At 39.2% G+C, this 11,400-nt stretch overlaps 1 protein-coding gene across 1 annotated transcript; it reads right to left on the minus strand.

Moving 5' to 3' along the window:
• Nucleotides 1–484: 484 nt before the first annotated feature.
• Nucleotides 485–11,342, minus strand: rab31 (RAB31, member RAS oncogene family). The gene is made up of 7 exons (XM_074651972.1): nucleotides 11,149–11,342; nucleotides 9,490–9,569; nucleotides 8,127–8,208; nucleotides 6,231–6,302; nucleotides 5,695–5,801; nucleotides 3,944–4,053; nucleotides 485–2,500 (listed from the first exon to the last, which is right to left on the minus strand). The coding sequence occupies exons 1-7, from the start codon at nucleotides 11,182–11,184 to the stop codon at nucleotides 2,403–2,405; spliced, it is 585 nt and encodes a 194-aa protein (XP_074508073.1). The 5' UTR covers nucleotides 11,185–11,342; the 3' UTR covers nucleotides 485–2,402.
• Between the last annotated feature and the right edge of the window lie 58 nt (nucleotides 11,343–11,400).

Here is an 11,400-nt window from a genome sequence, read left to right on the forward strand (position 1 = left end):
TGTGCAAAAATAACACAAGACTTATTTGTTGAGTGTTTTCTATTTTGGGGTTAAAGCTAATAGGTTGTGGGAAAGTAATAATTCTTATGTGTTTCTTACATAAGTTATTACTGTCCACTTAAATTTCAATAAAATAAGGTACATTGTTCTCACATAATGCGGTCTGGAGTAAAAGCTTCATCTATACTGTGAAACCAAATAGTGTCATTTTCACTTGGAGTTTAGGTTTCTGAGGCGTCAAGGTGGCTTAGTTCAGAATGATGCATACCATGTTCCCATGACGTCAGGAAGCTAATCCAAGTCACGACCTTTTGCTAGTGAGTCCCTTCTTCTCTCGCTCATCTTTCTGGTTTCTATCAACAAAACTGTAAATAATAAAATCGGTGAGGCTATATTGTAATTCTTTAAGACCTTCCTGGTGTCTTGGACATTTCGAAAAACATATTTTATCCGTACAGTGGGTAAAAGGAACAAAAACAAAAAATACATTTGTCACTACTTTATTACACTGATTAATATACAAAAGTTAATCTGGTCTACAGAGGATACAGGGAAGCATGACTTAGGCACACGGATGGCTGCAGATAATTGGTAATTTCAAAAGTGGCTGTTATGTGTGCAATTAGTCTGTACTGATTTAATTCATGCATTATTCTAGCGGTATGCACTTTTAAGCCATGTCATACTTTTGTTTAGAAAAACATAAAAAAGGCACTTGTGTGGCGACAAATATAATACTTGAAAATCTCATCACAATGTCAACATGTTACCTCTAATAAAATTGATTTGCTCAATATGTCATTGTCTCTTGTATGGAGGTAATATCATGCCAAACTGCATTGAAAAATCTTTTTTTTTATCAATCTACTGTACATCTGGACCACCAATCAGTTTAATTTGGTTTGAATTATGGCTCAATTTCAGCCAATCACTGAGTTACATTTTAGTAGAAGCAAGGCCACATTAATTGGCAGATTTTTGAAAGGAGTTTGGTGTGACTTTCCATTAAAGACAACGGTACATATCAGCAAAATTATTCCATAATTGCATTAAAAACTACAAATTGAACTCCATTATTCCAACATACAGTACAAGTTGGTAAAAAGTGGTGCATTTTTAAATGAGTTTTTCATTTGTACCAACTGGAAATGTATAACCAGAATACTGTTAAGCAAAAAGTGACTCCAAATTAATACTGTTAAATGTAAGCAAAAGTGCTGTTATAAATTTCTCAAGTGGTCAAATTCAAGGGCACTAACGCCAAAGGAACAGCAGCAAACAATATACATAATCTTAGTTTTCACAACTGGGCTAAGGACTATTTTCATTGTTACCCTTTTTCTACTTCTTTGCAAGCTAACATTGGTTTAGGGCTTTATTCCCATGTTCTTTTAGAGTTTGGCTAGTAAGTAGACTTTTAACAGCTTTAGACATGTTTGAGTAAAATACATGCAGGTCTTTTCTCTTCTTAACAGTATAAATGTAACCCCCCTTTTTCAGGTAAAAATACATGTCGTGTACATTCATTCCCTGTAGTGAAATCTCAGACAATACATTTCAGCATGTAGAAAACATCTTTAACCAATCGCCATGTAAACAATTCTAGTATTGATCACAGTGTTTCAACAGGGGGTGTCATACCGTAATTAGGCCTCTAAGCTGTTCATTCTGCAGCATTACAGTTAAACCCTTATACAGTTAATGTGTGTGAAAACACATGATGACGAAGTGGAATGTAAAGCCGCTGCAATTGAGCTACAGAACTGAATGTTTGTTTTAAGGTTTGATTTCCACAACCTCTTATTCAAAATATACTAATTAGTGATGCATACATGTACACAAAAGCTCCATGAGAAGACAAGTATAGCCTTGATAAAAAAAAAATATATAAAAACCTTCATTAAATGTGTGCCATTTAAGAGCCACAGTGACATGAAAATCTACAGAGCAGTTGACTTTCGAAATGAAAATGCATCGACAGCCAAAACCTGGCTTTAAAAAGCACAACTGCTAGATGACTTCTTATTAATGTGTGCTGAATTTTAAAAGTTGCTATGTAAAATGGGATAAAACTGCCTCCTTGTAATGAGCTGTGTACTATACTGTACCACCCAGACAGACATCTTTATGTAATTCAGGCAAAACACCACCTGAGGGGGACAAACTGAAGGCGTTCTGCTCCCAGACCTCATCAGACTGCTACAACTAAATGAATTAAATGTGCAATGATCCATATAATACTGTTGTTTCATGTTGCAGTTGACCACACATGCAAGCTGACCTCTGTCTGTCCACCGTCTTGTCTTTTCCAGGAGTAAGACGCAGTGTGCATTGTGGACTATGTGCTGTGCTGGTGGGGTCCCTGGTGCTGCAGGAAGTAATCTCATCAGCCACCGTTGGTACTAGCAGCATCTCCTGGTGGACGGAGCAGGCTGCCGGGTGAGTTTGAAGGAGTCGTTGCTATCCACCTCAGGGTTTTCCAGGGGTGGGATCTGTTTACCTAAACGGCACATGGTCATTTACAGAGTTATATGGCAGATTTAACTAGTTGGAGAAGTATACCTATTTTCAGAATTCATACATGTTATTCCTGTGGTTTAAGACAGTCCAAACAATATTGGAGAACATACAAAATCCAAAAACTAGAGTGCAAAAACTCAAACTTGTGAGGGTAGGGTAGGGTAAATAGTCTGGAGCTGCTCCATTGACAATGAATGGGAGACTGATTTTGTGGACCCACAGAATGTTTGTTTTCTTTGTTATACCCAACTGAGCTTTATTCTATTGTGGTGTTCTCAGTTGTGGAACAGAAAATGTTCCCATATACTCAGAACATTCTCCTGGGTGCTCTCAGTGTCATCTAGAACATCTCTCCCATTCATTGTCTATGGAGCAGCTCCAAACTTTATAGACAGGTTTCTGGTATACAAACATTACCGGGCAGCTTTGGCAGCTGTTGTAATCAACATTGATTTTGCATTGTTTGCACGTTCTTGTAGACCCCTGCAGAGTCTGACCACCAGATACCATTATCATATGAGGTATTGGTATGAGATTTGTTTATTATTGTCACCTGTTCTGAACAGCGTTGGAAATTAACTTTTTCTGCCACTCTTGTTGGTGGATTCCAAAATCTAGCAGCCACTCTATAGATTACCATTGTTTTTTTTGGCTGGTGAGTGAAGCAAATCTAGCAGCCTTTTGCATATTTTACCAGCATTTGCCTGGTGCTAATTTCCAACCCTGGTTATGAAATGGGTAACATTAGATCAGACATAAGTGTGATTTGACTTGGGGGACCACCAGTATTACAGTTTAGCTTCCAGTTTTTCTAGCAATGTATTTAAGCTCTCAGCTTCTTTCGGTAATGCAGTTCAGCAGTTTTTATGCAAGTCATTTCACATTTCTGCATTTTTAGCAATGCTTTGGAATTAATTTCTGCTGTCAGCATTCACACTGATTTCCAGCAGGAAATGCATTTTCTAGTTACATTTAATTGATGTTTCACAGAACGGATATTTTTGTTGGGCTATGTAGGTACTAATCTCACACTAAAGCAGATAAAAGTGTGTGCGGGAGCAAGTAATATTTTTGAAAAAGTACATATTGGAGGGGATCTACTCCCAGCACCACAAACAATTTTGAGAATGTGCATGTTTTCCTCTCCTATGCAGGTACTAAAACATTCTCCTCATTGAGTAGGTAGTTGTATAGCAGCTGAAAGAAGGTTATATTAAATTTCATAAATTTGTATGATTGCATTTGTGTTCATTCAGACACACTATAATGAATGCATTTAAATGACTTTAAAACAGCCCAGTTATTTTTGTATAATGATCTCCAGCCTTTGAGTCAACAGCACATATCTTCTTCTTCACTGCTGACTTCCAAAATAATACAGTATACACACAGACACAACATACAGTAAAGACATGAAACCTACTGATTTTCTGAAAGAGCTCCTCAACATTGACAGCGTTCCGGGCACTAGTCTCAATGAAAATAGCTGCAATTGATTCAGCAAACTCCTTAGCTTCCTTCATAGGAACTTCCCTGTAAAAGAGAAGGACACTAAAGTAAGCGTGGAATAGTTTCACACTAGTCCCATAGCAAATCTAAATTTTCATCAATGACTTTCATCCATTCCATCTCTAACTTGTTTAATCTGGAAAAGTGCTGGAGGGGACGACACATGGAGAGGGAGTTGAGGTTTTTATGACAGATTTGAAACAAAAAATATGTCCAGGAACAGGAACCTGACTGTGTACAAAGTCACTGTTGTGTGTTTCTTATTGAACTCAAAGACAGAGATTTGATGGTGACCAGGAGGGACAATATTTAAATATGGTCAAGAAAAAACACTACTTATTCAACACACTTAAAGACAATACTGGCAAGTGTCTTGGGCCACCTTTACCAATGTTTCTTTAACTGCTGTCAATAGTCAGACAAACAAGAATTAATGTTTAATGATTCTTTTTTAATTAATGGAACAGAACAAATTGTATCTGGTGACTGTTGAGTGACTAAATGATTTTGCCGCTAAAGCCTCAGCTGCTTTCTACAAGCAGCCCTGTTAGTCTTCTTACAGTCTCAAGACGATTGAAGGTTACAATGTAAATTATTGAGATATGATTTTTCTCAGCACAGTGGACTTAACATGAGCTGCACTACAGGTATATCAAGAAGACTGGTACGTGTCCACAGGGGTGTTTTTGGACGCAAGGGGTCGCGCTGCTTCCCAGCACTGGACGCTTTATGAGCTGCCACTAGGCACCCGATTGGACAAACGCTTCCCTCGTGGGCTGCTGCTCCCGGATTTCAAACCGGACCAACATGTTAGCTCGTTTGGAAAAGAAAATTCTTGTATATTAGGAAAATAGTAATAATATGTTTATAAAAACATTTGAGGCGAGTAATAAGCCAAGCAGTTGTTGAATCCGTCTTCATTTTAGATTGACAACAAATGGACTTGCATTTCTTTTTTTTGCATTTATATAGCGTCTGTCTAGTCTTCCGACCACTCAAAATGCTTTACACTTCACGTCAACATTAACACACACATTCAAACACTGATGGCACAGCCTTTGGGAGTAATTTGTGCACTTTCAGGACACTGAAAGACTGGAGAAGCCGGGGATCAAACCACCAAATCACTCTGATCAGTGGACAACCGGCTCTATGTCCTGAGCCACAGTTGCCCCCGACAGTTAGTTAAAACATTTGTTGGGGAGTTTCCAGAGGCAGCGAGCTGCACTGGACGCCCCTGATTTGCATGAAGTAGTCTAAACCTCAACTTTATGCAAATGAGGAGCAGCCAACATGACGGTCTGTCTCTCGAAAGGCAACGCTGCCAGAATGCATTACATGGCTGCTTACATAGACAATGAATGGGAAGCGTGGAAATGACAGATCCTGTGGACACGTATCATTAGAGTTTGCTGTGCAGAAAGTCTTAAAAGGAGGTAATGCAGTAAAACAAGAGTCCTAACTGAGACTGCGGTGAATCTGTGGGGGCTAGAGGTAAGAAGTTCATGTTTTATATTAAAGGGATGCGTTTGTGCTGACGCAGAACAGACTTCTAGTGTCTAGTAGTTGCTATAGTGTCACTTCAACTTGAATATTATCACCATAATATCCATGAGAATCCGTTTCTTCAGCTATGACAGTCTAAGAAAAGAACCCTTTGCTCACCTGATGTCTCCTAAGTCATTCTTGTTCCCTGCTATGGCTACAACAATGTCCTCTGGACCGTGTTCTTTCAGCTCCTTCACCCACTTCTTCAGTGTCTGGAAAGAGTCCTGAACAACAAGAGCAGATCACGGTTCTTTATGAGAATGTGCCCACAACGTCTGCTACAACTTGTGTCACATATTCTTCGCATTAGATTTTTCAGACAAGTTTCCATGAACAGACCAGGAAAGAATGACATTTGTAGGTCAGGGAAGCGAGGCATCCCAGCGTGATGGAAAAGTGAATTTTAGGCACATAGTGTGAAACCAGCTTCTTCTGTTACACACATTACACCAGACCAGGGAGTTAGTGAACACTTCAGCATTGACTTTGCTTGAGCCCCTCAACAGTTTTTAGGTGAGGCAAAAAAAATGTGTTAGTTACTCAGTTTTGTTACGGAGATTTTTACCACTGGTCTGGGATGTCACCACTCAACCCAAGTTCAATATACTGTCACTCATTTGATTAAAAGATTATAAGTGTTCTGTTATTCTTACCAGTTTAGTTATGTCATAGACAATGACAGCAGCAGCCGATCCTCGGTAGTACATAGGAGCTAATGAGTGAAACTAAGAAAGACAACATATTTATAGTAGTTAGCATGATCAATCAATAGTTATTCAGAAATGTCATCTGTACAAGTGCTTTTTAAACTGAACACAATCTTAAATCTGGACCATAACGTTATAAATATTGTGTTAACCCATAAAAGACTAACGTAGTATACAGTTCTGTAAGTAGACTATGCCCATACATTCTTAAGTGATGATGGCTGATGGAAAATGCTACTTCCTTACAAGTTTCAACTCCTCTTAACTCACTATGAAGGTTGCTCCAGTGTTTAGAAGAATGTTCTGACAGAGAAGTGTTTACAGCCTCCACATAAAACTTACAAACTGTATTTAAATGTACCTTAAAGGTGAAAACAGTTTTGTTGACATTACTGCAAAATCCAATATGTGTATCCTCCTTAAAGCTGAAGTGGGTTTTATAAAACGGTCACTATGTCCTGACAGTATAGAGTGCTGCAGGGATGAAGTATTTTTGTAGTGGCATTTGCAAGTTTCTACCGCAACCGAATCTAAGCAACTAATTGGAGCCGAGCAGTCTCTGGGCAGATGGTGAACTCCGATCAAACTGTCAAACTAGACAGCGCTGATCAAATATGAATTAATATTCTGTTACTGTAATGCCTATTTCTTGCCTCAAATGTTTTCAGAAACATCTTGTAGTGTACTGTTTAGCTGTAAAATTAGAAAGTTTTCTCCTGCTGGTGGGCGGTGCTTGGTACAACATGGCAGCTGGGTCACAAACGTTCTCATTTTATAGCTAAACAGTACACTACAAGATGTTTCCAAAAACATTTTATGTTGTTGTTTTCCTCTGGTCTGTGAAATCTTGCAGATGCCATCAGGAGCACCGGAGGACACATAGGCACATGATTTTTTTCAGATTACCTGTCTCATGCACTACTGTCAGGATATAGTGACCATTTTATAAAAACAACTTCTTTTTTTATATTTGCTCAAAGTTACCAACTTTAGCTTTAAGGCCTTAACAAACATGTTGAATGCATTTCTTCCCCAAGAGACATTAACGTCTTTATTTCAGTGTTTCTAAACCTACATTGTAATGTTTACATCACCTCGTAGTCTTCTCTTTCACTAGCTATCTTTACAGCACATCACCACCTCCAACTACATCACCACCGACTGCAGTCAGCAAAAATGGGTATCACATCTCCCCTGTGCTTGTGACAAGGGCTAACTCATCAAAAACATTGCTTTAAAGCACCACTAGTGGTCAAAAACTCCACAAAGTGTATTCATATTGCATGCAGCCAGTGGTCATAATAACAACATTGTAGTTATTCAAGTGCAGTGACACAATCTCCTCTAATAGCCTCCCCAAAACGTTCTTGTTAGTGCTCATTTGAACTGTATGTTGTGTTGTTGTTTACCAAATAGATCACACAGATAGTCACGTGTGATGAGTTTAATATTAGTCCCACAGATAAAGAGAACTTTAAACTCTGGTAACAGAGGTTTCAAGATATAATTTTCACACAAAGGCAGGAAATACTTGCACTAGTTTTTCCATGCTGTAAGCATGTCTGGTAAGCTTTAACTACCCACTCCATCCCCCCTCCTATAAAATGAATCACCGTGATGATACCACAGTCTCGTGACCTTTGAACCTTGTGTGAATCATCCTGTTTCACGCCTTATAATAACTCGATGTCATGAGGACGACTGACAGTGAAATGATTGTGTCACTGCTAGCTTCCTGATGCAAAACGTAACGGAAAATTGACATTTTATAAGTCATGTCATGTGTGTAAACTTAAAGCTAATAATAAGTAAATGAGGAATTTCTGTTGTGGGCGCACTCACCCTTTCCTGTCCGGCTGTATCCCAGATCAGAAATTTGTGTAGTTCATTTCCAGATGGCACTGTTTTGGTTAGGAACGATGCTCTGTGGGAGATAAAGAGCATTTCACAACAATGCTTTAGGAGACACAGGAAGCAAATCAGTACCAGTCAAAACGAGAGTAAAGATGGCCGACTCTGAACCCATGTTGCCTGAAAGCACTAATGCAGAGTTGGGTCAGAGAGCAAACAAAACAACCATCAAACAACAAAGAGACAATACAATAATCAGTGATGATGGTGGGCTCAAACATTTGATTAGAAATGGATTCATTTTTTGTCATCTTGTCAAAACAACAACTTTTTAGAAATTCATCTCAGCCTAATGTTGCCTTCTGCATGGTCTGATTGCAGATCTCACCAGTCTCACGTTATATAAACTAGGGATGCACCGATCCAACTTTTTCAAGCCCAATAGTGATACCTGGGCTTTGGGTATCAGCCGATACCGAGTACCGATCTGTGTTTAATTAATAAGCTGTATGCCTCACTGTGTGGAAATGACTGGGATCATTCTTTTATGTGTAAGGCAACATCAGGTTTCACTTAAACGTTGCTTTCCTAACTTTGTAAAACAAAATGTGAACAATAAATACATAGATATAAATATATTCAATTGTCCTTTATTATTAGAATAATAAATCATACACTAGCAACTTGGTAAAAAAAATCTTAAAAATTGACAGTAATTACAATTCAAGTGTAAACCTTTTTAATGCAGCAACAAATTAGTCAAAACTTAAACAGGAATAAAAATTCCTATAAATAATGTATAAACATAGAATTATCTGCCCCATTGTCACTGATATCCAATCCAGCTATTTGAGTCTGTATCTGACCCAATATTCAGTTGTCTAGAGAACTGTATAGTCATTTGTATTTGTAATTTGTAACAAGTCTGCTAATAGTGACCTGTTCCACTTTTCAAAAAATATGCATAAACAATAAGTTTTTCAGGGACTAAGGCAAGTCTGATATCAGACTTTTTATTGGACTCTTTATTTTTCCCTTCTGTAAATTAGACCGTTTACCTTCAAAATGGTTCTTGGTACTGAGATATTTTTCAGATTCCTATGATCAGTTATACTAGTATCAATATGTCAACTGACTAAACCATTATTATAGAAGATATGACTTGATATTTCCATTTATTGTGACAATGTGGCTTGACTTGACACCTCACGTGGTCAAACTGAACTAGATTGATTTGATTTCAAACCCCTGACTTCATTTGGAGTTTCGAGTGTTTAGCAAAGACGGCTCTCTCTCTTGTTTGATTGATTTGTTACACTGTTTTTTTGTGATTTGTACTGCAGCGCTCTCTTACCCTATTGTGGGACTTATGTTGTGGTCAAAATGATCCTGAACAAATCGGCAAACAATGCTGGATTTCCCAACTCCAGTGTCCTGAAAACAGAAGGTCACACATCAGTAACAGCACTCCTGACACACACTTTGCATAGAGTCACTATTGAACCCTTATTGATTAGCCAACTGTCTGGTCACATGCCCACCCCATCAGATAGCTTCCTGTTACTGCACATTATTCTACAACTAGCTCTGATTGCGTAGTCAATCATACTTATTTGAGCAAAACAATCACCCCCCCCAGCCAACATCTGTATGTGGGGCCCATGTGGGTAGTAAATGGGCTGAACATGGGATTGTCCGTGGGTTCCATAATGGCCCAATGTCAATTGCCCACATGGATTCCATGCAGTATTGGGTGTTAGGTGGGCCCCAACTGGGCAACATACCCAATACCCATCTTAGTCCCAGCTTTAGGTTCTATGTGGGTACTACATGGGGACTACATGGGCTGAAATATGGGTTTTAAGTGGTTTTGTCCACAGTTTCCATGTTGGCCCCATGCCAATTACCCTTGTGGGTTTCATGCAGGAGTACACTGGGTGTAATATGGGCCCAATCTGGGCAACATAAACCAAAACCCATCTCTAATTTCCCATTAGTGACCCACCTAGGACCCACATGGGTAGCCCACTTGTAGGAGCTCATGTGGGACCTATTTAGTTGACTCAACTGGGTCACATTTGTGTTGCCCACTCTGAGCCCATACACTAATTTCCCATTAGTGACCCACCTAGAACCCACATTAGTTGACCTAAGTGGGCCCCAGATAAAATGCCTACTTCGGGTCCATACCCACTTGGTATCCAGGTACCCCCAGCATAACCCATGTGGGGCCACATAACCATGTTGGCTGGGCCAGCAGTAGTGTAAACATAAATGCTCAAGACTTTAAGGGTCTTTTTTGGCTGCATGTCATTATGCTCCATGCTTTACAATAGCTAGAGTATGAATACAATCTGCTATATATAAGCAGAGGGGTAACAAAAGATTGGGAAGGGAAGAGTGGTCAACTTAGGTTGGCTATTAAAATGCATGTCAGTTCCTGCACAGGCCTGTTAAACGTTTATGCAGCTCTTATAAGTTCCCAGTTCCCCTTTACTTCATTAATAAACTCCCACTTAGCAGTCCAGCCGTCTCTGAACGTCCCCGTCACCGTCTATAAACAGGGACTGCTGTGTTTTGCTGACGCAGCAGGAAATCTAACTAACGGCTTGCTTGTAGCGGTTGGTATGACGATGACGTAATGGGTGATAAACTGTCAGAGCCGTTAAAAATAAAGACAAAAAAACAAGCAGAAAAAATACAGTTAATCGAGTTAAAAAAATAAAAACACGACGAGAAAGCGATGTAAAATGACTGCTGCGCCCACCGGCCGGACTAGCTGTTGGTTTTCAGTCAACAAGATATCAACATTTAGAAGTTTTCTGACTAAGAACAAGCCGTTAAAGTCAAGAAAGTTTAAAAAATAAACGACCGTTACGGAGTGTCAGTTGGAGTAGCTAACGGCTGTTAACCGTCAACATGTTGTCGGTTAGTTGACGGTTAGTTACGTTACACTCACTGCAGACGAGGAATTTTCCCCCAAAGTGGATCAACAAAAACATCCGTCACTTACCCCTAAAAGGCAAACTTTGAGCTCCCTTATGGCCATGGTGAGTTGTGGAAGTTTTTAAATCATTATATTGTCAGTGTCCACTCAGTGTCTTTGTCTCGTCATACTTGAAACTATGCTTTTTTTCCCCTCTTCTTGGGTAAAGGAGAAACCCAGCCCCTGAGACAGACACTCACTGACCATCCACTGAAAGGGTGTCACGCTTTATAAACTACAAATAGAACTTCCGGCGGAGACTTTCAAAATAAGAGCCTT

Source organism: Sebastes fasciatus, chromosome 11, assembly GCF_043250625.1.
Source record: "Sebastes fasciatus isolate fSebFas1 chromosome 11, fSebFas1.pri, whole genome shotgun sequence".
Classification (NCBI taxonomy): Eukaryota; Metazoa; Chordata; class Actinopteri; order Perciformes; family Sebastidae; genus Sebastes; species Sebastes fasciatus.

Excerpts from the sequence above, each read along its gene's own strand:
- rab31 (XM_074651972.1), bottom strand. The coding sequence starts at position 11,184 with ATGGCCATAAGGGAGCTCAAAGTTTGCCTTTTAGGG. Across the intron at positions 9,570-11,148 it reads TCAAAGTTTGCCTTTTAGGG|GACACTGGAGTTGGGAAATC; the intron begins GTAAGTGACGGA and ends TTCTGTTTTCAG. Across the intron at positions 8,209-9,489 it reads AACATAAGTCCCACAATAGG|AGCATCGTTCCTAACCAAAA; the intron begins GTAAGAGAGCGC and ends TATCTCCCACAG.